Source organism: Chaetodon auriga, chromosome 6, assembly GCF_051107435.1.
Source record: "Chaetodon auriga isolate fChaAug3 chromosome 6, fChaAug3.hap1, whole genome shotgun sequence".
NCBI lineage: Eukaryota > Metazoa > Chordata > Actinopteri > Chaetodontiformes > Chaetodontidae > Chaetodon > Chaetodon auriga.
Window position 1 is genome coordinate 22,492,554 of NC_135079.1, and position 27,161 is coordinate 22,519,714.

A 27,161-nucleotide genomic window follows, 5' to 3' on the forward strand; every position below is an offset into this window, starting at 1 on the left:
GGCCCAACACCATCCAACCTTTTACTGAGGCACTCGACTGCTGGCTGAGGACAGAGGGGAGTATTTCTCATTCACCTCGGTCATCCAAAACAGAGCAGGCTGGATGTGGAGAGTCAAGACTCCTCACTCTGGTTTTAACTTGTGATCAAGCGCTGACTAGTGCTTCATCAGCTAGTCAACAATTAAGTGGGACCTAGATTATAGCACATGAAGGGTAAGTCTTTTTGTAATTATGTCTTATCTACATGCATCTTCAGTTGACATTTGAGTGCAACGTTTGTTAGACTTCGCCTCACATGACTCATGTTGCCTGTCAAGCTTTCTATTGTAGCACAGCACTTAACACAGTTCACAGTGATAACAGGGCAAGATTTAGAGGGCCGGTCAAAATTCTACTAATGTTTGGAACAATGGTTCAATGGTTTCAAACTGAGGTACACAAAAGCAGCTTATCATTTCTAGCCGGTGAATGACAATTTTGTCAGCCAAAAAAACATCTGTCACCAGCAGATTTTATCTGATGTAGCTAAATAGCCAATTAAGCCAACTTTAGCACAAAGACTTTGGTGGTAGTGGGTGACAATTTAAAGTTTCTAGGTGACTTACTTTAAAATGAGAAACATGTAAATGGGGTCTTAAAAGACTGCCAAAGCCACGTGTCTCAGGAAAAAAAAAGGCAGCATCTTCACCAGTGTACAAAACAAAGACGTAAAGACACAACATTGTTCTTGTGTTGCAGTGCAGAACTTGCTCATCCCACTATTATACGCATGTTGAGGAAAAATGTAAAATCTAAATGTTGTTTAGTTTCATACATGTTCATATTTTAAAACAATCGGTTTTCATTTTGTACCTTACAATAACTGATTTTTTTGGCCACTTGGTGGCAGCAGTTGTGAAAACAGCATTGACATATTATCACCTTTCAAGTCGATGTGGTGAACTAGTAAACATTTCCATATTCACAAATCCAGCAGTTACACAGAATCATGATCAGTCATTTGGACTTGTGTTTCTGACCACCTGACATGTAAGTCTGATGTTCACTCTTATTTTGGCTGTTTTTCACCTGTTAAACGCTCCACTCTGTTCAGCAGCTCGTCGCTAACTTTGTCCGTCTGCTGTGAGAGAGAGTAGTGAGAGCGAACCAAAGCAGCGAAGCTCTGTAAAGCACCATATTAGAATAATTCTCTGTAGGTTCATCATTGCCACTGACCCCTTTCACACTGTCACTGTTTTCACATTCACAATTTGTGTGTGGTTATTACGAAAAAGAAAAAAAAAAAGCCCTGAGGATGGACCATGTACTCTGCTTCAAGAGAAATCCAAAGCTTTACTGACCTGACAGATGCTTTGGAATAACTGGACAACTGTTCTTTGTTGTTGTTTGTTCACTTAAATTACCAAAAATAATTTTCATTTTTAAAACAGTCAATTCAAAGAATAAAAAGATATAAATATTTAAAATGTTTTAATTAGCTGTAACTGTTTTGTCAACGCAGAAAGACTGTCTTATTGACAGTAAACCTACTTTAAATTGAGAAGACATTATGAGGATAAAATCCTCTTCACTGACAAAAAAACACACTCACACACACAGACAGACAAACATGCATTAAACCATTCTGTTTTAATGCTCTTTTCCCACTCTGCTACATTTTTTTCTCCCAACTCATTCATCATAGTGCAAACATTGTAATCAACAGCACAAAGTGTCACTATGGCAACACCACTATGCTCTTTGCTTTAATACCTCATTTCTAACAATAAGATAAGGTGAAAATAACAGGCTGACAGTGAAGCTTGTCATTGTCTGTGGTTCTATGTGTGCTCCTCAACAATGCCCTCAATTTAACAGACGATCTAGTGGTTATTCGTCCCCAGGAGGCATACAGAACATCCTCTGACACTGGCAGCATGTCTGCACAAGAGTAAAGTCACCTCCGCACAACGACTGTCTTGCACTTGACCAAGACCTTGAGCCAGAAATATACTCCTCGCAATCATCGCTTTACCGTCACCAAGAGCAAGAGGGTGAGATGCTATGTACAAGATGCTACAAAGGACACATCTGTGGAGCTGCATTTTCCTGCACAGCAGCAAGGCAGGGGAGGCTAAAACAGCTGTTTGACAATTCTGCCACTTGGATTGATTTAAAAACCACTAGCACAAACAATGCGCATTGGTCTGAAATAATTCTTGTGCATTTAACAAAAAAAAGAAATAAATAACGAATGAATCCGAACACGCTGAGTGAATTTCGGAATAGAAGAAAACAGAGTGGTTGTTAACATGATTCTACTGTATCATGAAATAAACAAAGGAGATTCCTGAGTTACTGTCCCAAATAATTTTGAGATTTCCATAAGGTTTTATCTTTCATAAGTCACTATACGATGATGAAAGTCATTAAAATTACAATTTCACATTGATAGTATAGAAAGTATAATTTTATTTTAAGAAGGGTAGATGCAGCTTCACCATTTCCAGGTCTGATCCCTTTTTAGCATTTAGTCACTTGTTTTACTAAACACAGAGCACAGATGCAATGACTCTTACCAAATCTTAATATACAAGGAGCTGCACAGGTGCCTAATCTCAGAGCACACTTTAAGGGAAATCCCACAAAACCCAGCATGTAACAAACTACATTATCTGTACTGCGCTACATCTGGAGCCTGGTTCTAGCTCACGAAGCTGGGAAATTGTTGGACAGATACAGAGGAGAAAAAGGGGACAATGTGTATGTGCATACAGCATGTGTGTTCGTTCTCTCACTGTACATGCATCTTAAGTATGTCTTCACATTCTTCTTTGTGTGCATGTGGTTTCAGGATTTGTGTATGTGTGTATGTGCATGAGTGCTTTACAGTCGCAGTGAACCACTCTGAATGGTCTTGAGATTCACAAGCAGGGCAGATGTATTTCTTGGACAAAATCAACCTGGATAGTAATAAAAACAACTCGATTTTGTTGTGCAATTTGTGTGTGTGTGTGTGTGTGTGTGTGTGTGTGTGTGTGTGTGTGTGTGAGAGAGAGAGAGAGATTGGCTATTATAAAACAGGAATTTCTCGCACTCACTTAGTTGCACACAATGGGGTGACATCACCAGGGACACACAAGAGTTTCTCCTAACAAGAGACCAAAATAGACGATAACAATTCTCTGTCTCCCTCCCTCCCTCTGGTAAAATCTCAGTTTTTCTTTCTTTACCTGTTTCTCTTTCTTAATCTCACACGCACTTTCTATTACAACAATTTTTGTACTATCCCTCTGCACTCCCATTTTCACAATTCAATTAAAGTACCCACATTTTAACAATTCAGAAAACCCCATTATTCCCTCTGATCTCTCAGTACCTTCTCCCTGTTCCTCACACTTTTGCTCTCTGTATGTAAATGATCCTGATCTAACTGAAACCCCGGGAGATGAAAACAGGAAAGCTGACTGTTTTCAATCTGTTTTCGAGAGGAAAAGCACGCAGAAACATGTATCACATTATCATATCATTGCAGAGGCAGAAAGACAGGCACGATGATATCATACTCACTGTAAACATGAGCTGGCATCCTCCCAGTATGTAATCCAGAAAAGTGTAGTCTCTTGTAATCTAAAAACACAACAACCAAAGGACAGTGTAAGTAAAAGGTCCAGGAAATGAACTTCATCTTCAGCTTCATCAGTTCTTATTTAAGGGGCAGTGTCTGATCCAGTTTGTTGTTATAAAGCATTTTTTCTTACACCAGTCAATGTCGTAAACAACCTAACTAAACACAGCACACTGTAAAAATACATAAATTTTTAATTCTTTTCATAAGCAGAACCATAAAATTTGGTTTAAAATGACAAAACAACCCATGTATTTTCTGATTCAAGGTACCACCAACGGAGTACCAATTATTATCATGTTTGAACACAATTTCCACTCCAATTACAATGAATATTTAGTATGGATTTTACTGTCATTAGTCTAATCCATGCTGGCAGCCAACAAATATAATTACTATATTAGCAGTTTTGTGCTGGATGTGTATGTGTGTGCGCATGTCTGTACCAAGGCGTTCGTTCATGATTGTGCACATGAAAAGAAGGAGGAAAAGAATCAATTATGAAAGCTTGTCATCATATGCACACTGCTTTAATGTCATTCCAGTAGTCATCTAAAGACTCAGTGTTCCAGCTTAATGTGTCCTCTGTTGGGCTCCAAGCTGCTGCACTAATTAGTTATTCAGAGTGAGATACTAACACCCAGTTAGAAGTGTGTCAGCGGATCAAAACCACAATGGTTTAATGTAATGCTTCACTGCATCAAGAGTAAGATGGGTCATTATGAGGTGACAAGACAAGAGGACAGGCTGAATGATTTGGCTGACAGTCAAGTAAGTCGGATATAACTGTATCGTATGTAATCGTATTGAAATCTGAAATTGGATTTCACCTTGAACAGACAACAAAGATTCTTTAAGCAACTTAACCTGGTATTTAAGGATGTGCCACATCATATCATTCACAAGAATATTGGTAATTGTTTTAATGTGATTTAAAAAAAAATCCATATTGTGATAATACCAATATGCTGTATTTGTTGACCTAACGGCATTATGTTGTCACGCACAGCAACAACAAGCATGGCCGCTCCGCAAAGCAAGCGTAGATAAGACAAAATGGCAGAGAACTGAAGTAAAGAAACACAAAAATAAGGCCTATAATTATTTACTAAGTACATTAATTTATTAACATTTACATCACATTAGTATTTCCTAGCGATATATAAAAGTCTCATTGACATAGTTTTGATAAGTTGCAGAAGATCAGTTGAGGATTGACCATTAAAAGCAAAAACCCAGGTGTGGGAGAAGTTCAGGGAGGCTATCATGGAAGATCTGAAAAATCATTCAATGACTAGGGAGGGAAAGTAGGGCTTAGCTAAGGCTGTGTTCAGCCGGCGAGGAGAAGTGCAGATCCGGACCGAACTTTTGTCAAACAGTGGAAAGAGCACTTTGAGGAGCCCCTGAATGCAACCAGCATTGAAGACTTGAGGGTAGTCTCACCCATATCTCTGGCAGAGGGCAGTGAGGTAGTCAAGAAGGTCCTTGGTAGCAAGGCACCAGATATGATGAGATTTGCCCTGAGATGCTAAAGGCTCTGGGCTGTCTTGGCTAACACACTTCTTAAATGTTGCGTGGAGGTCAGGGACAGTATTTGTGGAGTGGCAATTGCAGCTTTGAGGATCCCATGAACAAAAAGGAGGAGAAATGCAGATTTCATCCTGGCCATGGAACAGTGGACCAGCTCTTATACCTTGCAGGCTTATTGGGCTCATGGGAGTTTGACTATCCAGTCTACATATGTACTGTGGACTTGGATAAGGCTTACAACAGTTTCCCCCTGGGAGTCCTGTGGGGGTACTGTGGGAGTATGGGGTACTGGAGCCATTGGTATGAGCCATTTGTTCCTTGTGTAACCAAATTGAGAGCTATGTCCATATTCTCGGCACAATGTCAAGCACGTTTTCAGTGAGTGGTAGACTCTACCAAGCTTGCATCTCTCATGCCTAGAATGCTCCCGGGTAGACCCTTGCTGGAGGAGTTACATATGTAATCTGGCCTGGGAACATCTCGGAATCCTCCAGCAGGACCTGCGAAAATGTTACTGGGGAGAGGGACACCTGGAATTTACTTTTCAATACCTTTTTTTTTTTTTAGGCTTAGGGAACTTTAATCAATTCTATTAAAGACTGCATACACTCCGTGTCAGTAAGCATTTTTTTGTTAGCCAAAACAACTTGATTAGATATATCAAGATATATCAAAAGAATTTCTCAAATTGGGATCATTAAAGTAAAGTCTAAATATCAGGGCTGTGTTTCTGAAAGATTGTTTTGGAAATATTTTGGCCTCTGGTGGTCAAAAATCATTTAATGCATCTTTAAGATTAGAGGGGAGGTTTGTTTTGATAGAGCATGATAAAATAAAATTTGTATTTATTCTGAAAGTGAAGTCAGTTGTTTTCCTATTGCTAGCTTTTGAATTTTATTAAAGGCAAAACAAAAACGGAAGGTATTATGGTGTATGACAGATTCTGCAACAGTAAAATGTTACATTTCTACTTTATCGTGTATTTTGATAAAGTTGCATCATTATTTGCTACAAAGCTTATTTTGCTAAGTTATCCTAAGGCCCATGCTACAACTCACGAGAAGAGATACAAGAAGAGATAAGGATATGTAAAAATTGATCAGAAATTTAAGATGTGGGAAACAAGCTTATGGGATTCAACAAGTCTATGTGCCAGGCTAATAGCCAGTGCTTATGCTCGTGCTAATGGGTATACAAATAAAAGACATAAAAGACATAATTACAGCTGAACGTTGAGAACCTAACTTATCATTATTATCTACACTATCCTATCTGCTGAAAATGGTCATACCAGTAGTCATAATTTAGACTGGGCTATCAACTGACTATTTTTATAATTGATTAATTTGATTCTTTCCAGCATTCAAAAAACAAAACTTTTCCTTGTCTTGTGATACAAGGCACTGAGAATAAAAGAGAAATGTAACTAATATATATTAGATCAGATATTACTCAAGTTTCCATTGTGAGGAATACAGGATTCACTTTAGACTGTCTAATCTGCCGTCTCAAGCAGATTTCTCTTTGTTTTGATGACCAAACACACATTTACAGGTTAATTTAAAAACAAGCATACTGCACCAAAATGCCTTCCATCTGTTTGGTTTCTGATATAGCTATTTTAAAGCTGACGTTTTATAAAGCTAAAGCCCTGATATAACTTTAGCTATTTTAAAGCTAACACTTGATAAAGTTAACTTCCCTGATACAGCTATTTTAAAGCTTATGCTTGAAAAAGCTAGCTCCCCTGATATAGCTATTTTAAAGCTAATGCTTGATAAAGCTTGATCCATGCCAAAATGGAGATAAGACAGACAGAAGGTATTTCTGTCCGTTACATTGGTTTTTAAATTAACCCGTAAACGGCTGCTGGAGACAGCAAATTTTGCCTTTGTTTGCGTACTACATACCACATGCTACATTTTGGCCAATCAGTACGTACTGCGAATGTAGTACGCAACTTCAAATACAGCCTAACTATGCAGCAGAGACACTGCCACAGCGTGTGCCATGCATCATAACATAGACCCAACAAATCAATGACGACATTTGTTGGCAACTATTTTTATCATAGATTTTAATCAATTTCACCGATTACTTGTTTCAGCTCTACTTTAGACACAACCGAACATTAAAATTGTTAAGAAAACATGGATGCTGCTGTAAAAATGACTAGAACAAAGCTCCATCCATCCATCCATCCATCTATCCTCACCTTACATAACTTGACAATGATAATTCCAGAGTTTTTATAGTTCTTCTTCTTCTTCTGTTTCTTGGGGTTGATGCAGTCAAACTCCACCTGAAGAGACATTATGACATTGCAGGGAACAGAAAGATGACAAGTATTGCTATCAGAGGGGAAACTGAGAGTAAAGTTTAAAAAGAAGGGAAGAAATAATGGGGAAAGTAGAGATGATAGCAGGGTTGGAAAGAGGAGCGGTGAGCTGGGGGGAAATGAGCAGACAACTGAGAGACAGACTTGGATCTGCACGCATTCCACACACCGCCTACAGTAACTACAACTTGACAGTCAAACTTAGAGATGTATTTTAGGCAAACTGTATTATAGTGGTGTACTACACAGTTTATATGAGAATCCACAAAAATACTGTTAAGTACACTATGAATTCATTTTGTGATGAACATGAAGATTGAAGTCTTTTATACTGTAAGTCACACAGTTTAGACAGCAATGTGTGATCAAAAGAGACACTTGAGACATGCACACGCACACACACACACACACACACACACACACACACACACACACACACACACAAACAAACACACTACACAGACTCACATGCCTTAAAGTCAGCTGGTGATTCATATGACAGGTAGCTCTAAATGCCTTGTCGTGTTACCGGGGCTCAGCTAAATGCTGTTTTACATCTCAAAAGCACCTCTCATTTTCTCATCCTTCTTTTCACACACTGTCTCTCTCTCTTTCCATCCCCCATCTCTCCACCCGCCTCCCCCCAACAACATTCACCACACATGAAGAGACTCAGTGGGAGAACAAGTCATGAGGCTGCTTTGCGTGCACGCAGTTCCACAAATGAACACACACATTTGCTCACATACACACAGATGCACACACAAACACACACAGAGCTACTAATGAATGAACGATCTTCTGATCCCTGCATCTTCACATCTTTGGCAGGCAAGAAATGCATAAGTGAGAAAATGAATCTCAGTAGTATTTAGTCATTAGCAGCTCAGACTGAAGACCCAATCGGTCCTAAGTCACCATAATGTGCGAAAAATGCACAATGCAAATCTGTGCATGATTATTCTGGCTTCCTCACTGATAAATGCGACTGAATGCATTTAAACTGCAAATTAGCCAGTGTGGGGCAGAGCTGTAGCCAATTCAGTACAACTAAAAGATAAAATAAAACTGTTAAACATTAGCTGATGACAGCAGTGCATCAGTTATTTTGTGTAAAATCAGCTAAATGCTGTTCGTTTTTTTTTTTTTAAATAAATGGTTTAGTTGCAGCTGAGGTGCTGCATGACAAACTACATGATATCATGGTTTAAATCCAGATCATGATCTTTGCACTACTGCCATTCATTTTTCCTCTCTGCCTCCTCCTGTTTTTATGTCCATTGCATAATATTAACAAAAATTTAATACTAAAAAAATAAATATCAATAAGATATATGAAGATAACATTGAGACAACCCTGATATACTTACCATTAATGATTTGGCCTGATGGTGGTGTGAAAATCAGAATGGTTTATGTTATGTTGTTGAACCATCTCAGGTCAGCTCTACACTGTCACACTGCCTCATCTTGGGTATAAGCTGTACTGTACAGTCCATTGTATGTCTCATCACTCAGCTGAATACAAAAGTTAGCATGCTAATATACTGACCCTACCCTCAAGCTAAAATGCAACTTAAAATAGACGTGTGTGTGTGTATATATATATATATATATATATAAAACATGCTTATGTAAAGCATGTTATGCTGAGGCTGATGGGTTCTAGTTTTATTACTAGCAGCTGTATTTCAAACCGCACTTGAGGGGGCCTCCTATAGTGAGATACCTCACTGATTTGACTGGGGTTACAGTGTAACTGGAAGTGTGCTTAAACCCAAACTGAATGAAAGTACAGATTTAGTACAGAACCTAACATTTCACATTTAAACTGAAGTGAAAAACACATACTTAAGTATACTAACATTAAATATGTTTTACCTCCACTGAGTTCTGGGCTTCACTCATCTTGGAAACCGTTGTTTGAAACTCTCCTATGAAGTCGTGGCCTCCATCATTATCATAGTCATAACACAGAACCTGTCATTGTGAAGAACACATCATATCATACCATCATCGTTTCCATGACGTGGTTACTTAGTGTAGCTTCCTTTCTGGGACCCAAGTGGTTATTTTTGTGGTATTTTTGCCCTCTTTACACTTCCTTACTTGTCACACACATGTATGCCCATCCGGAAGACTGTCTATTCTAAAAAGCTAACTTTTATGAGAGTTCATACTTGGTTACATTTTATATGGACAGTAACACTTTTTGGACTTGGACTCAAACACACTGTTGCAAGTCTGGACTTTGTGATTATAACACAGCACTGAAACAACACGATCAAATCACTTTGATGCAGCGCTAACCAGTGCATTAACACACTACATCCTGTCCTTTTTCCACTGTCAATCTCACATTTAATGAAGCAGAAACTCCACACCACACCAGTTTTACAACATATGAAACTCTAAGCACTAACCTTGATGTTTCTGTCCACATCGCCATTGCAGAGAGAAATGAGGGGCACAGTGAAGGGTTTCCATGCTGGATCTAAGGTGTTCTTTATGACCTTAGGTCACAAACACAGAAACAGGCAAGTAATAATTGAATGACACAGCAGCAGATATATAATGCAGTTGTAGCCACAGTAGAATTTTGTAAACTTCAGACCATAATCTGCTTCATCCAGCCTCCTACACTTACTGCTAAAGCTACAGTGCATGACCTTCTGTAAGACCTGGTGTTGCTGACAATGACAGCTCATGGTTGACAATAATGACAGTTAGATGATGGTGCTTTAATCCCCGCCGATGACTCACCTCTGTCCTGTGCACCAGCATCCATTTGCCGTCTTCTCCCTGCTTGTGAAACTCCAGGTAGGGGTCTGACTTCCCAAAAAAGTCCTGCGCAGACCATTGACAGTTTGTTGTGAAGGTTTTTTGAGGATGAATCCTGTTTTATCCAAATTCTCCCTCTCCTCATCATAACACATGTATCTCAATATGATGAATTCTTATAGTAAATTAAATTGCAATGACCACACACACCATACTGCACTGCAAAGTCTTTATTTTGTTTAATTAACATGTTTATTAAAAGATACTCTGAGCTCCTGCAATTACTGTGTTTCGTATGTATCCTGGAGGTTTAACCAGAGGGTGCACAGCAGGCACACACCAGCATTCATTCAAATCACAATTCAAGCTGTGCTGCCTCTGACCCACTGTCAGTCTTCCCTGCACCATACCCCAGGAGCTACTCCCTTGGTCAAAGATTGAAAACAAACTCAAATAAAAATAAATAATAATCCTGCATGATTTTCATCTCTGACTATCAGTGCACCTGACAGCCCATTAGTTGGTGGACAAAGGTGAACGGCATGAATACACTTACTGTGAATGTTTTCATGTATAAATGTCTGTGTCGCATTTGCTTGTGTGTCCCAAAGCAGCACATGTCGCTCGCATGTATCCAGGGTGTGTGTGTGTGTGTGTGTGTGTGTGTGTAGGTCTAACTGCATACCTTCTTATCCAGTTTACGCCCACTCAGGGTCAAAGTGATGATTCTGTTGTCCGACAGCTCCTGAGCTGTTATCTAAAATGACATTACAGCACAACACAGCAAAAACACTGGTAACTATTAGCATTCACACCAACATCAGCAGGAAGAGCAGCAGCAATAACAGTCATCAAAACAGTAACAGCAGCATCCACTGGAACATCTTCATCGTCACCATCATCAACAATAGCAAAAATGCCATTATAGTCAATGGCCAGGGGCAACTACATGAACCTCTGATGATACGGTGCAGCCTGTATGTGTGTCGACAGGAGAGACAGAAAGAAAGACAGAGTAACTTTAAAAGACAGGACTGATTCTTACCGTAATGGATCCTTTGCCGGCTGGCTTCCCATTGGCTAAAATCAACGGTCTGTGAAGTTTCTTATTGGACACAATCTAATGGACAATTTAAGAGAGACACACAGGAAAGGAATCATGAAAGAATAGATGAGACAAAACACAAAACTAAAGAAATATGAGTTTGAACCAGTGAACATCTTTACTCTGGCCTATTCTGTTGTAAATTATAGTCTGAACCTAATCACTTCAATCAGTTCAATCAGTTCAGCAAACAGGAAGTGCTCCAACTCTGTTATTTTATCTGTCAACTTCCTGAACACACCAGAAGCAGATAGTGTGATGTTGTATAGCTTGACATTTGCTGCTTCTGATCACCTAAATATTTCTGAATATTTACCAAGTTCTACGGCATGAAAGCCTGACAGAGCTGGAGCTTAATGAGAGGCTTTGCTCTACAGCAATCTGACCAACACTGACCATTACTTAGACAGCAGTGCTAATTAGATCAGGTGTCAGTATTTTTGTTTTATTTTGTGTTTATAAAAACATGACATTACAATATAAGTCGTCCAATTGTGCTTATTCAATTGTCTGAGAGTTCAATACCAATTTCTTCATCCAAATGACAAACACTGCACGTTAGAGACTGGTCTGGTTAGTTACAATTACACATAGTCCAGTTTCTATGACATGGGCTTATTACCAGATAACGAGCTAATTATTCCTAATTATATTATCAGTAAGTATGCGTTACAGTTGGGTGAGTTATAGTTTAATTCGTTATTCATTACATTTATTATTATATAACAGCTTCCAAACAAACATAGCAAAAATCAGCAGGTTTGTGGAAAGCATAAATAATGTTTATAATTTAAGTCACTCACACTAATCTGCATTATCGTACTGACAAGTTAAGCATCTGTGTTTTTCACCATACAATGTGTAACGGGGAAACCAGGATCCAAGTGCAGCGCTGACTGGACAGAGCAGCACGTAAGTTCACAGATACTCTAGTCCAGAGAGGGCAAGGCGAAAGTTGTAGTCGGGGTCAAGAAGCAGGGGTCTGTATCAGGGGATTGGAGAGTGGGCGAGGTCAAAGGCAGGCAGGGTCGGTAACGGGATATCTGTCGGAGAGTAATTGCTGGAGAGTCTTGCATCAGGGCTAAAAACAATCTGGCGAAGAGTGAGTGTGAGGAAGCCGCTTAAGTACGGTTGTGATTAGTCTCAGGTGTGCGCTGGCTGAGCAGGTGTGCAGATGAGGGAGAGAGTGGCAGTGGATAAGGAGCTGGCAGACTGTGACACAAAGATCGAACTCATGTATTTCTCCAACACACAGTGTGCTGTAGGTAGCTTTGTGCTAAAGATGGTCTTTTTTTAGTCTGCTACCTGTGCTGGATGTCGTGTCAAATGGCCTCCTCTAAAATATGAACAGGGTGTCGCTGATGTATTGAGAAATGCGTAACAGGCTATATGAACAGATCAGGACTTATCAGACATTTTTGGCTTGAGTTTGCTATCGCCAGCAACAGCGTCCATAGGCTTAAAGATAAAACTGGAAATGGAACAAAATGGAAAAAATGGCCACATGAGATCAATACTTTTTATGGCAACTTATACTCCATCATCCCATTTACTACAGACGCAACTTTGGACTAAAGAGGAGAAATCATTTCTTACCACTCCCAGTGTACAAATGAATTCTCCCAGGAAGTCATGTTCGTAGAGCTGTGTGGCACACTTGTCTTCATCGAACATGGCAAAGCGAAGTTTCTGGATCTCCTCAAAGTGGTAGTCCACCTGAAACTTAACTCCAAACACTGGGTTCAAGTTGTTCACGGCTGTTTCAGTGCGGCCAAGCTACAACACAAGAAACAAAGACAGGGACAGACTTTTAAACCAAAAAATTATTTAATCACATGCAATTCAGCTGGACTGTGGCTGAACCTGCCGATGGAAGAGTGTGGTTTCATTGAGAAGGCACTACGTTCTACTGAACTTCAGTTTACATGCATGCTTGTAATCTGTACATCTTATCCTGGATGTGATCAGATCCAAGATGTTGCGTTTACCCGGAAAACAGAATAACCTGATTATATCAAGGCATTTTTCTTAAGAGGTAGGTTTTCTTTTTTGTGTCAGTGAAGGCTTGTCTCTGACTCCTCCACATCCAGCCTCTCTCTGTCATTTCTGTACCAACTGAATTGAGCTTAATGATGAACCCACTCTAGTCTCTGACTGCCTGTACTCTAATACATTTACCACTCTGGATTTGGTTTCTCCGTCTTGACACCAGTAATGAAATGCAAGAGCAACAAGCAACAAAATTTTTAATGAAACTGTTTATTTTGTACTGCAAAACAACACAGTGGAGTAATGCAATACAAAAGCTGGTCAGTAGTGCTGAAACACCATCCAGTGGAACATCACAACCGTGTAAATAAGTGTGAAGAGATCAAGGTCAAATAAATGCAATTTCATAGGGATATCAATACAATATATGAAAGAATTAGTTCAGTATTTGTATACACCTCACCTCATTACCAAACACAGCTGTTCAGCTGCACTCTCAGTGCTCCTCTCGCACTGACTATAGTAGCAACAACAATCTGGAGCTTCAGCTCCCATTAGCAATAGGTTAGCGGCTGTGTTTTTAGTAATGCGCTCGGTGAAGAGCGAACAGACCCAGGAGATGTTTGGTGAACCAAACAATTAACAGTTCTTGGGTTCAACAGGGGCGAGGCTAGAGAGGTAGTCAGAGACAGAAGGTGTGGGTGGTTACCAGGGGTGCGGAGGACAGACGAGGTCAGGGACACATAAGACTGAAACCGGGAGATCAAGCCGAATAGTAATGCTGGAGAGTCTTGCATAGGGATGAAGACGGTCTGGCGATGAGTGAGTGTTGCAGAGCAGCTTAAATACTGCACTGATTGCTATGAGTCTCAGGTGTGTGATCAGGTGAGCAGAAAGGTAGGCGTGGCTGAGTGTGGAACAGTACTGGGGGCACAGGTGAGCAGATGAGGAGACAATGGCAGCAGGCAAAAGAACTGAATATACTGTGACATCAACAAGTGTTTAGACACACACTAAAAAGCACAAAGTCCATCTCAATGGTGTCACAAGAGGGAAAAGACAGGATATCAGTAAAGTCATTAGCACTATCAGGCCAATACTGTCATGCCTAGAGCGATATCACTAGAAATATGTGAGTATTACTTTAGCTGCTTTCATCCATTGCTAACTCTGTCTGTCTGCCATTGGTGCCGAACAGGTGATGTTGAGTTGAGCAGCCTCATCGGAGCTTTTTAGCCTGCCAGCCTGCTGCTTCTGGAAACAGCTAAGAGTACACTTTTGTGAGACTGACCCAAATGGTAAATGTACCGTAAAAGCAAAACAAAGAGTTAAAATGGGTCAAAAGAGTCTTTTGGTTCAATGTTCAAATGAATAAACAAAGATTATTGTAGATTGTAAACATTCTGAAGATTCCTTTGTTGTCACATACACTCATAGTTAGGACAATGTAGTGAAATTTGTTCTCTCTCCATTTTCATCCATCCCTGAGGAGCAGTGGGCAGTCACTGTGTGGTGCTCAGGGACCAACTACACTTCTAAGCCAGTGCCTTGGTCAGGTCAAGGACACTGACTGTAGAGCTGAGCTAAGATACATGTTTTGATGTTGGAGGAAACTAGACCACCTGGAGTAAACCCACTCAAGCACAGGTAAAACATCCTAAATCAAACCCCTCCAGCTGTGAGGTGACAGTGCTAACTAAGCCAAGGTGCTGCCTAAACTTAGTTTTCTTCATTCTTAACTACTTTGGTCCAGCTTTTAGGTATTACAGGTGATGAGTTCTCATCGTCCCAAAAAAAAAGCCTGGACAGCACACAGACAGATCAGAGTGCATGGATGTCTGTGAGAGCACTGTACGAGTCATTTCATTTGCTGTGGATCCTTGAAACAAGGTAGTCGGATGACTAATACTCACTAGCCTTGTTACTCTCCAGTGTGACTCACCCAGAAAGCACTGCATGATGTGTTTATCCACCACTAGATGAGGTCACTATATGCCAGTTTCGGATTAGAGTGAATAGAAATGGAAAGTTTGAATGTTCATTGGACTGATACATTGCAGATGGCAGTCATGAAATGTCAACACCCTGACACTGAATTACACCTGCCCTTGTGCTAATTCACAGGCACTAAACAAAGCACTTTACTGTGTTTATCATATTTTATCACAGTGGTAATATAAAGTTATGTGGTGTTTTGGTGTTTGGACATAAGTGTTGCTGAATTTAAGTCAGCCATTTGAGTTGATTTTAGTTCATACACAAAATAAAGTGCAACTACTGTCAGCAGCACAGAGTTGGTGATTGATTCTCACACCTATTGATCCTTTTTAGCCATGCCATGAGGTGTGGCACGAAAGGATGGCAGTGTTGGATGGTTGGTCCACCATGTTGGTACAGACAAAAAATTTCTCAAAAACCACCAAATCAACTGCCATAAACGATTGATTGTACTGACATTCGTAGTTCCAAGAGGAAAAACCTATTGCTTAGTGCCACCATGAGGTTGATAATAGTAGTTTAAAGTGAAACATCTTGAAAATTACTCCACTGATTGCCACATTTGGTACAGACATTCATGGCGACTCAGGATGAATTGTAACTGTAGTGATGTACAGATGTTTCATTGAGTGTCATCATCAGGTTACCTCGTCCAAAATTTTTTTAATGAGAAAATAGCTTCAAAACTAACAACATACTCATTATCCTCAGGTTTTTGTTTACAGCTAATTAGCAAATGTTAGTATACTAACCTATTAATCTAAGATTGTTAATAAGGTATACATACCATATTAATGACATGCTGATGCTTAACATCAATATATTAGTACTGTCACTATGAGCATGTCATACAGTAGCATTAGCTAGCTGAAAGCACCACTGTGCTTAAGTGCAGCCTCTGATAGCATTTTTCCTACTCAACATCAGCATGTTAGAAGCCCAAAGAGCAGCCTCGCAGAGATGTGAGCGTGGCTACAAACTCTTAGTCTGCTTTTATTCTGTCTTATTTTAATGAAGGCACGTGGGAAAGGTTTAGCAGCATAATATAAAATATTTGACTCCTCTATGCACTATCCTCCAGTTCATGGCCCGTTCATTTGTCGGTTGTTCTCTCACACACATTACAGCTTAGAGTTACAGTAGACTGTCCAATCAGGAGTTGTTTCTTTGTTTTTTCATGTATTATCTTGTCATTTTCTTCTATGGTGCAGTTAAACTGAACTGGGTCCGAGGGCGAAAATATAATATTATTTTGCTTCGATTAATCTGTCTCAAGACACCAAGACTCCACCTATTGTCTGACATGATTCAGTGTTTTCCCTTTGAGTATAGTATCAAATAACTGCATAGACATAAGGTACCTCTATAAAACGTACCTTTTACATGCCATTATCAATGCTTGTATCCAAAACCTCTTACCTTACTCTGATTGTAAGCACTGTTATTACCAAAGAACTGAGAGGCTGCAGATCTATTTTGGAGAGAAAAGAGTTAACTTCAGCTTGCTTACAGCACTTATCCATCTGTCTGACGCATGGGAAGAGCAGAAAAGAATGGCTGCACTTTTTGACTTAAAGACTGATATTACTGGGGCATCATGGCTGCCTGACAGACTGTCAGACTGACTGATCTTATATTTGTGCCACTGTGGATTTGAACCTGGCTGACCGGCTCTGGAAATGAATCAGACCCTTGAGGCATGAGAGGTTTACTATCAGAAGAAAAGGCATTTTCATATACGATACCAATGGTGCAATAATAACAATATGAACAGCTGGATGCAACAATAGCTGACTACAGGACAATGATAACAAAAATGTCTTGAGACAAACTCCCTTGTGAGCACACAGTTTGCCCTTGCTTACAGGTGTTTGCTGATTAGCAGTTATTTGGGGGTGGATGGTGCTTTAGGTTGTGTGACTACTCAAAGACCTGTTAGGGTTTGGATTACAACTACTCAAAACTACCTGAAGCGACTGAACTCTCTATGGTAAATGTGTGTATGGGTTAGACCTGACTGTGCACTTGGGGATTGAAAAAAAAAAGTTAATGACCAATATGAACATAAGGAGGTGGTTTATAGTTTCTGTTTTGTTTCTGGTGTTCAATAGACAGGAAGAGAAAAGAGAGCTAAACACAGCCAAACAGCTCAATGCTTACGGGTTCAGTCAATAAGACGAGCCCAGGTGGTTTCCAGGACTCAGAGATATCAGAGAAGTTGCTGTTAAAAAGGAATCACTTGAACAAACCTGCAGAGCCAAAAACAAGAATGAACTTTCTGGCCACTTGGGTACATTGTAATACAACAAGCTTTAAACACAAAAACGGGTTATGACCTTTAAAAAAGTGAGATGGTGCTAGCAAACAGTTTCTTGTTTACACGTTGAGCAGATAGGGAGTAACATTAACCTTATTTGGGAGTGCTGTTTGCGTCCACCGAATGAATCAAGTCCAATACTCTCCTTTTGCTCTGGTATGTTTTCATCATCTCCGTCTCTGTATCTGCTAAATGCTCCACCATGTTCACCAGCTAAAACCTTATTTTGTCTGTCTGCTGTTTGGTGCTGGGCAGGTGGTGTACAATGGATTTATCTGAGCTTTTTCCCTGAAAAACAGCTTCCTGCTGCTGCTGAAAATTAGGCTGATGAGAAGGGTGAGAGAGAACCAAACCGGTTATGGACCATAAAAGCAAAACAACAGGCCGAAAGATGTGAAAATGCAGGGCAGCGCTGAGGGAAGCTGCAGAATAGAGTGATAATTATCTGTTGCTCGTCACTGTGAGCTTCACCTTTCACACTGTGCATAGTGATTCGATCCATTGTGAACAATATTGATTAGAGCAGCTGCAATAATCAATGTGCATATTTGAATTGATTTGATCACTCAACCAAAAAGTAACCCAAAAAAGGCTGCTGTGTGCTGATGACGGCTTTGGTGAAGGACCTTGTCATTCAGCTAACTTTCTTTAGATGCTCCATTTAACGGTGTTTAATAAAGCAGAAATGTCATTGAAATGTTCAGTATCATAAGCACTAACAACGCACTCAGCGCAGAGATGTGAGTTTAAACCCTACTGATTCTGGCATCACGTTGAATGTAAGCTTTCACTTGCGTTACAGGCGAACATCTGTGTCCATGACACGTGTTGAGATTAGTATGAGGATTTGGAGTTTGGAGAGAAAAAAAAAAATCAAAGGACTTTAGAAAATAGCCCAAGTAGTCAGCTAACTGTGTGCCACATCATTTACATATATTAGATCCACATTTCTGTAGGCCTATCATGTCCTCTAAAGCCTCTCTAACACCAGTTTTAGCTGCTATCACATTTTCCCATCATGGCTCCCTTCATTCACCCCTTGCTTGGCGCCACTTCTTTTCCTATCTGTCGCTCATTCTCTGTCTTTCTCTGATCTCTGATTTTCATTTTCCCCTCACCCTCTCTTTCCCTCCACCCTTTTCTCATCTCTCTCTCACACACCTCCTCGCTCTCACACTTTTACCCTCTCTTACACCCTCTCTCCCTCTCTCCCCGAGGGACCCAGCTGCTTCTCACACCTCTATCTCAGAAGGCAGACAGACAGACAGTGAGACAGAGAGAGAGAGACAGAGAGACAGAGAGGGGAAATCTGATGAGAGAAATGAGAAAGACAATCAGAGGAGAGAGAAAACAAAGCGAACAGGAGGGGATCAGAGAAAGTGAGAATGCTGGGGTGTGAGAGAAACAGCGAGCTGTGGATAATATCCGAGAAAAGGTTTGGGCCTCATTTCGCCTCCTCCATCGTTCCCTCACTCCAGGAGCACTAAGCTTTTGTTTCCCTTGCCGTCGCCATAGAAACCGTTGGCAATTTCATATCAGAGCCACATGCCCTGCTGACCGACAGCGAGCTACAACCCGAGGCACTCGCCTACACACACACACAAGCACACATGCACACACAAACACCAAAGCCAGCTTGCCCTGTTGACCAGCTGTTCGTTACAAAAAAGCCTTGAGGCGGCTGCTGCTGCCTACACACACCAAAACTTCATCGCCATGTTCGTCTCGAGCATCTTCAACTTAGCGCACGTTTTTTTTTTTTTCTACACATGAAAATTCTGTACATCACACGCTGACATCAGATGTTGTTTATAGAATTAGAGCGAGGCAGAAGGTTACGCAAACAAGAAACATAACACATAGTACAATGTGCCTGAGCTCAACTCATCCGCTGACTGATGCAGGACTGTCATTTATACGTCTATGTATTATTTGCATATACATATTTGTATGTATAAAATCTATAGTCAAGTATCATTCATATAATCAGTTTTATATTATACTATTAACACATTGCTTGCCACAATTGCCTCTGGAGCTTCTCTCTATTTTCTTACTATTATAAACCATTTTGTTCAATATAAATTTAGCAAAGAGGGAAACAAACAAACTTCCCTTCGCTCAGCTCAGTCACTAACAGGACCTAGGCCTACTTGTGGAAACCTATTTTATTAACTTGGCAGGCACTTAACTTCCAGTGCTGGAAGATGCTAACAAATATTACAACATCCTGTAATGGGCTCGGCACGCTGGGGCTCATGCCAGATGGTCAAGACATCATGAGTTTGGATCTAGTTCACAACATTCACTGTCTGCAAAGTACCATAGACAACAAACACAGTCTTCTAGTCTTTTGTTTGCTGGAGGAGCCAGCATGGTGCATGTAACCTTGAAAGCACTTCTAACACTTATTCAAATCATCCCTCCTCCCTTCAATCTTTTCATTTCTGCCTCCCTTTTATCCTCTTCTCTTTGCCTCCCTGGAGTTGAAACACACAGCATGGCGACACACCAGAAATGGGTTTGACTTCTTATGATCCGGACACTAGTATATTATCTCTCTGTTCAGCCTTTTCGCCACAATCTGCTATTCTCATCCTCTGCTGATTTCTCTCCCTTTTCCACCTGTGTTACAATGACAAATCATGCCTTTTTCTTCACTCATCCGTCCCTCCTTACCTCTACCCAGTTTCCATCAACTTCATGGAAGAGAACACAGAACGGGTCAGACTTGGAGGCTACATCTCGGTCCAGCAGGCTGGCTGCGGTGACGGACAGCTCCACCCGAGTGACGCAGTGCTGAGGTGCGACGCTGCGTGTCTGGCCCTCAGTGGCCGAGCCTAGGGTGTAGGCCATGGTCTGAAGTCAAGACTAATCACCCTGGAGAAAAGAAAGCATAGAAAAAATAAGTAGACTCAATCCCACTGTGGCTGTTTCTTGGGTGACCATGGCTGCCGCTTGATACCTGACAACAGTATGACACATTTTGAACATTTAGTACCGTGGCTAAAACTAGAGTGTGGAATAGACAACGAAATAGAGTTTTCTAAACTAATAAAACAACAAGCTAAGTCAAACAGGTGCTCATTACTGTCAATACAGGTACAACCACCTCATGGTTGTCTGCGTTCACCAACCAGTTAAGCTGCAGTTCACATCCATGTCTGTCCAGACTCATATATGTAGTGAAGACTTTGAAGGAATTTAATAAAAGTATTAAGTGTATTTTTTGGTGAAACAGAGGTTATCACTGTATTGATATGTTTATTCCAGTGAATCATTTCCAGGTAGAAACATGCTGTCTTCACTTACAGACTGTTTCTACAGAGGAGCACAGAGGACTGACAGAGAGCTTCATCACATGGAGCAACGACAATCACCTGAAGCTCAGTATGAGCACAACCAATGAGTTCATGGTGACTACAGTGATTCAAATATGGATGAGGCTGTAAAGAAGCTACAAACCGATGAAGTGGACACTTCATGCACATCTTTGAAGATCTCTAAAATCAGTGCAGTTTCAATCCGGACACCCAAGATTAGTGTCACCACTTCAGTATCTGCAGATGTGAAATATGGTCACAATCTGCCTTTTGTTCCTCAGTTATGGTGTTGAACAAAGGCCAGAAAAAGGTTTTTGCACAACATCGTTATGTCACAGTGAAGCTGACCTTTGACCTCTTGGAGATAAAATGTCATCACTTCATCATTTTATCCTGTGAGACATTTGTGTGACGTTATGTCATATTTAAAGTATGAATTCTTAAGTTATGGTCAAAAAATGTGTGGGGCCAGGCGACCTTTGACCTTTGACCTTTGAGCACCAAACTCTAATCAATTCATCCTTGAGTCCAAGTGAACAAAATTCCTCAAGGCGTTCCTGAGATATCCCATTCACAAGAGTACGCCTTTGGGTTGTCTGTCCATCCATCTGTACATCGGCAAGTCCTCCAGTCAAGGCTTTTGTAGGCGCTTGTGCATGAAAACCACAGTCAGAGTCTGCAGCCATACTAGCAGCTCTGTGAGACGTACTTGGCACAGTGCTGTTTTGAGTTCAATGCATTCACTGTCATTAGTTTGCAGGCATTTGGCCAAAAACCAAAGTATTGGACTAGGGCCGCAATTAACGATTATTTTCATTATTGATTAATCTACAGATTACAAAACAGATTTTCTCAACTAATTGATTAATTGTGTTGCCTATGAAGCATCAGAACAGTGAAAAACGCCTGATCCAGTGTCCTGGAGCACAAGATGATGTCATCTTGTTTTGCGTGAGCAACAGTCCAGAACCCAAAAATATTCAACTATGAGGTTAGATGAAGAAAAGCTGCAAATTCTCACATTTGAGAACATGGATTCATCAGAAGTTTGGCATTTTTATTTGAAAACAACAGCCCCAAGTGTCTGCCAACCGCTGACGTCATGATCAATGAAAGAACAGATACACGGCTGTAAGGTTCAGCGAACACAGTCTCTGTGAAATGAGCTGCACTGTTGGTTGTTGTTACACGCAGTGATGGCTGGTGTCCAAGATAACATGCAGTTTCTCATTAGGGGTCTTATGTAACTCCAACACTTTACAGGAGCAAGAGTGTGTTATGTGTGTCTTACACTGACAGCTGACAAAATCATAAATTACAGGAAACATCACTGCAGAGAGAAAATAAGATAATAGCGGCACACTGGGTGTCCGTGTCACTGGGTGTGCGTTTCCCTGCAGAAGCAAAGGCTTTACACAGGTAGACTGTCAGAAAATAATGTTGAGTTTGAAATTTGTGCAATTTAGGCAACATTTCAATGTTTATTTATGTTTAACAAAAAAGTACATGATTAAGTACTTGCAAATAATGAATGAATCAAAACTACAATATGTCACCTGTGGTTTTACAGCCCCAAAGAGTTCAGTTTAATTAGAGTAATGATACTGTTTGGTTAGAACACGGACGGTAATACACACACACAAAATGTGAGGCCTTGACAATGCAGCAGTCCCTAGTATAGGCCGTTGCTGCCCTCTGGAAGCCCCGATATCCAGTATTAGACATTGCAAAGCCCACACACACACACACACACACACACACACACACACACACACACACACAGTGCCCCGACCCCAGATCAAAGCCACCATAGAACCTCAAAAATGGAGAAGCCTCAAGCAAGAAGTGGAAAAAGACATGAGAAAACACACACATGTATCATGTATAAAAACTACACGTCTGTTCAAGCTGTTGACATGTCCTCGGCAAAAACTTGTGTCACATTTTAAACAATTTCCGAGACTTACAGGACAAACAAGCGGCACAGCGCCTTGTGTCCGTAAAGGTGGTTTTGTTCTCAGAGCGGCAAGCTAAAAGGATGCAGTCTGTTGCTAAGATACTAAAGTGTCATAGCCAGCGTGCTCCTCCCATCCTGCTCCTGTGATGTCACACTGGTCGTGGTGATGTACTGAAAATACCAAAGTAATATTTTCATTCATTTACTCAGTCATTCATAGGTGATGAAAAGCTTGTTTTGACTGGCTGAAACACTTTTACTCAATCACTCATGGCTCATGAATGGACCACAGGAGGAACGATCACGCTTACGTTTTCCAAGATGAGCTCATAAAAATTAACGAGTGCCATTAATGGACACTGCTTACACAATTCATACGTGATGGTGCAATAAACTGGGGCAGGTGTTATAGCAAGATATCTTGTAAAATGACCTTATAATCACCAAGACTGATTATCAGAGCTGCTACCAGGAGAGGAAACTATATTACGACTACTTAAGCAGTCTGTTCTTTATTCTTTTCTGGCAAAGACCAGTATATTTTTTGCCATCATGCTTTACTTTGATCAGATAGAAACACAAACAAGGGCTGTTACCCAACTTTCAAGGCTGCAGGCATGAAAAACATCCTTTAAATGTCTTCCAATGATAATCCCAAAGAAGCTGATGCCATAACCTTTCTGCAGCTGCAACATCCTGAACCTGCTATTAAGACCATATCACCTGCCTTAAAGGTGCAATTATATCAGGACCGTTTGCACTATGTCTGTAGGACAGTAGAACAGCAGCAAACTGTATATTTGAGTGCATTACAGGTATGCATGGATCACATAAAACCAAGCCTTGGCAGCCTTGTCCAGGTCTCTGGTTGTACTAAGCGTGATGAAGATGTTCACACGCAGTCACACTGCACATCCACACCTGAGTCACCCCTGTGCAGCAGGGCAGAGCAGAAACAACCCTGACAGAAAGGGCAGGTCAAGTGTGTCGCCCTGCACAGAGGGAGCTCTGCACAATCATTTAAGTCTAATTACATGTCCTGTGTGCCTTATTTCAGCCCGACTGGCCAATAGAAATGACTGACTGTGAACAGCACTCATTAAGAGATGAGGTCCACTTAAACTGAGCATGAAACAGACCAGGAACAGCAGGAAAGCAACTCTCTTTCATGCATGCACACGCAGACGCACTTGTTCTTGTTTCCTTTAATATTCACCCCGCACGCAAGGTGTTCAGTGAATGCCACATCTTTCCAGCATCCTTCCCTTTTTCCGTATTGAACCTCTCTAATCAGCAGGCTGAGCGCACGTTTTGGCTGTGGAGTCATTTCGAGCCCCTCAGTGTTCTTCAAACAGCAAACACACACAGCAGCGAACTGTTCATGTCTACTAATGAATGTCAAAGTGGAACAAAATGTGAAAATTGAAGCCACACTCACCTCACTAAACGACGTCCAACTTCTTCTCCGCTCTTCAGTTCTTTAATTACTGCGCACAGTGAGGAGAAATAAAATGCCTCAAAGATTTTTTTTTTTCTACCAAAGAGTGAAAACTGAAGTTGGTGTTGGCATTTTCACCCAGACTATTCGGAAAGGCGCAACAGTGTGTGAACGTAAATCATCCTCGGGTCCACCTGGACTCCTGTTCGCTCTGCTCAGCGCCACTGACGGACGGAGCTGCTCAGTCAAGCTAACGGGGCTAGCTTACGACCGGAAGTAATGCGAATTCGCGTACAAAATAAAAGCGTCGCTGTCAAAGAGACGTGGATAGCTTCCGTCTGAAGTGTTTCATTTTATTTTAGAACTTGCTTTTGTAACACTTGTAGACTTGACCCTCACACACGCCCACTTTGTGTGACGGTCGTACCTGATGGTGGTTTTTATGAAGAGCATACAAACTGCCTGTGATAGTAACATTGAATTGTAACATCTCCATGGAAGATGGATTGTTCCCCTGGCTCTCTCTTGTGGTTAATACAGGTATCACGACCCATGTTTGCTCATCACTTTACAACACACCGCAGTTACATTACCAGGGGTGGAAGAATTGGTACTAAGTAAAAGTATACCTACTTAAAATAACAAATGTACTCAACATGCAATGCAGTGACCCATCCTAGTGTTATCTATTACATTTTGTTATTGGATTGCTATCACTGATGGATAGCTGTTCATGTTTCATGCTGGTCGAGCAGGTGGAGCTGAAGTTAGTTTAAGAAGAAAGTGCTTTTTTTAATCAGTCATTGAGGAAATTAAATGTGTGACGGATGGATGGAGTAATGTGCATTATCAGCAAGTCACAGCAGGCAGTAGAGTAACATTTAATAGTCTCATATACTGCAATTTTCACATTCGGATGTATTTGCATGATGCATTTCCATGTTACAGTGTATGGTTATATTGTTTCCCGTCAGTTTCAGCGTAGAGAGTACAGTACTTTTGTGTTTTCGTATGTTTTGCGTTGAAACTCTAACAGCTGCAGTTGTGAGAGTGGTAGTAGTTACCGGAGCGCTCCAGCAGGGGGCCCACAGGATTGTTGAGCTTCATTAAGGGAGACATCGCTCTGTCCTCAGTCTGTCCACATGTGATGGGAGGGAAGTTTGTGTAATAATCAGGGGCGGAGCTTGTAGACAGGCCACTTGTTTACAACAACAATTACTGATAGGCCTGGGCTTTCAGGGACCTCTGTTGGTCCTCACTTTGAGAACCACTGATCTATTTTTTCAATATTCATCTCAAATGTCCCAGCAATTGTGCATTTATGTGTGCAAAAACCAAATTTTTGCGGCGTGCATGGGTGGGGTGGGGGCCCCAGGGATTTCTTGCTTGGAGCCTTAAGGGACCGTAGCAACGCTATTGGTAATAATTAGTGCCCAATGTTAGATGAATATGCATATGTGCTTAGAAACTATTTGTAATACAGTATGTCAGCAAATGATGACGTAATGAAGTTAATTCCCTGTTAAGTTAATTCCCTACTTAATTGCATGATGCCTTAGTACATACTATTCCACCACTGCACACAGTCCACAGCAAACAATGATCAATTACATGTGGATGAGGAAAGCAACTTGATCGTCCTGGTGGGTGTATGTAGCACAGCGAACTAAAGACAGTGATAAGGGCAACAGTATTAACAATGCCTGAGACTCAACCATGAAACATCATTATGTCTTGTTAATGTGCATCTGTGTATCTGACTGCACCATATTTGCACCACTAGTCTTAACCACAAGAGAGTGCCAGATGAACGCACATGAATGGGAGCCCTGTCTTTGCAGGCCCAGCTGTTATTTCAGCTGCTCCTTTTGGCAGCATCAAGAGGAAATAAGAGTGGGTCACAAAACAAAGGTTATATTGACAAGTCATCTCAACTAATAAACAGTTAAATATGTAACAATCAACTTTTAATTTTGTATACATGGGAGGGGAGATTTTTGACTGGGCTTGATTCATGATCTGTGGACACACAGCTACAGGAGTGAAATACTGTACTTCTAACAGTTCCAGTAGATTTTGAGATTTTGTGTTTATGACTGTATTTCACTGCTGTTCATCTCAACTTTCAGAGGAAGCAGACAGAGAGCCTGTTAAAAAGAATTCAAGATTACACAATTACAAAAGCAGTTTCCAAACCAGCCCACTCATACTGAAACAGATTCCATCTTCCTTTTAAACTCCAATGTAAAGAGCCTAATTTCACTTAAATACACTGACACCATGTCCATTAAGCCCCAAACTCTTGCTAATAATGTCAAAGTGGCGTGGGAGCGGGATTTGGTTGGAGGGAGGGGGAGAGCTGATGGATGGAAAGACTTTGCTGGGGTGAGTTCACACCTCCTCAATATACGCCAGACACAATCTTTCACAGTGTAAGATTTCACATCGCATTCATTATACTAATGCTGGACTAGCGAGGGTACTTCCTGGCACAAGTAATGCAAGTAACTGTTGTGGACAGTCACCTGCTGACTTGCTCCATGTTTTGAACCTGTCCCTGCTTATCAGACATTTTAAAATCCTTTAGGGATATATCTGGTGTGGACTGATTTCCACTCAGTCCCCTTATGACCCTGTTTAGTGCAAACCTAATAAACAGGATTAAAAAAAAAGAATAAAGGAATTAAGACCAAATTTAGTAGCAAGTTGTGAAAGAAAGATTGATAAACTAAGTGTGTAAAGTGTGAATAAAGGCCAAAACTCAAGGCAGTCTTTTT

At 40.8% G+C, this 27,161-nt stretch overlaps 1 protein-coding gene across 1 annotated transcript in view; it reads right to left on the reverse strand.

The window, feature by feature from the left end:
- cpne2 (copine II) overlaps window positions 1-24,627 on the reverse strand; it is a 48,619-nt gene extending 23,992 nt beyond the window's left edge. Inside the window, exons 1-10 of the mRNA XM_076732700.1 lie at window positions 24,385-24,627; window positions 20,346-20,546; window positions 12,959-13,138; window positions 11,303-11,377; window positions 10,943-11,014; window positions 10,240-10,323; window positions 9,900-9,989; window positions 9,358-9,456; window positions 7,354-7,440; window positions 3,551-3,610 (exon numbers count right to left, since the gene is read on the reverse strand). Of these exons, the coding sequence (XP_076588815.1) occupies window positions 3,551-3,610; window positions 7,354-7,440; window positions 9,358-9,456; window positions 9,900-9,989; window positions 10,240-10,323; window positions 10,943-11,014; window positions 11,303-11,377; window positions 12,959-13,138; window positions 20,346-20,522 (924 nt within the window). The 5' untranslated portion in view covers window positions 20,523-20,546; window positions 24,385-24,627. The remainder of the gene's footprint in view (window positions 1-3,550; window positions 3,611-7,353; window positions 7,441-9,357; window positions 9,457-9,899; window positions 9,990-10,239; window positions 10,324-10,942; window positions 11,015-11,302; window positions 11,378-12,958; window positions 13,139-20,345; window positions 20,547-24,384) is intronic.
- Window positions 24,628-27,161: the final 2,534 nt, after the last annotated feature.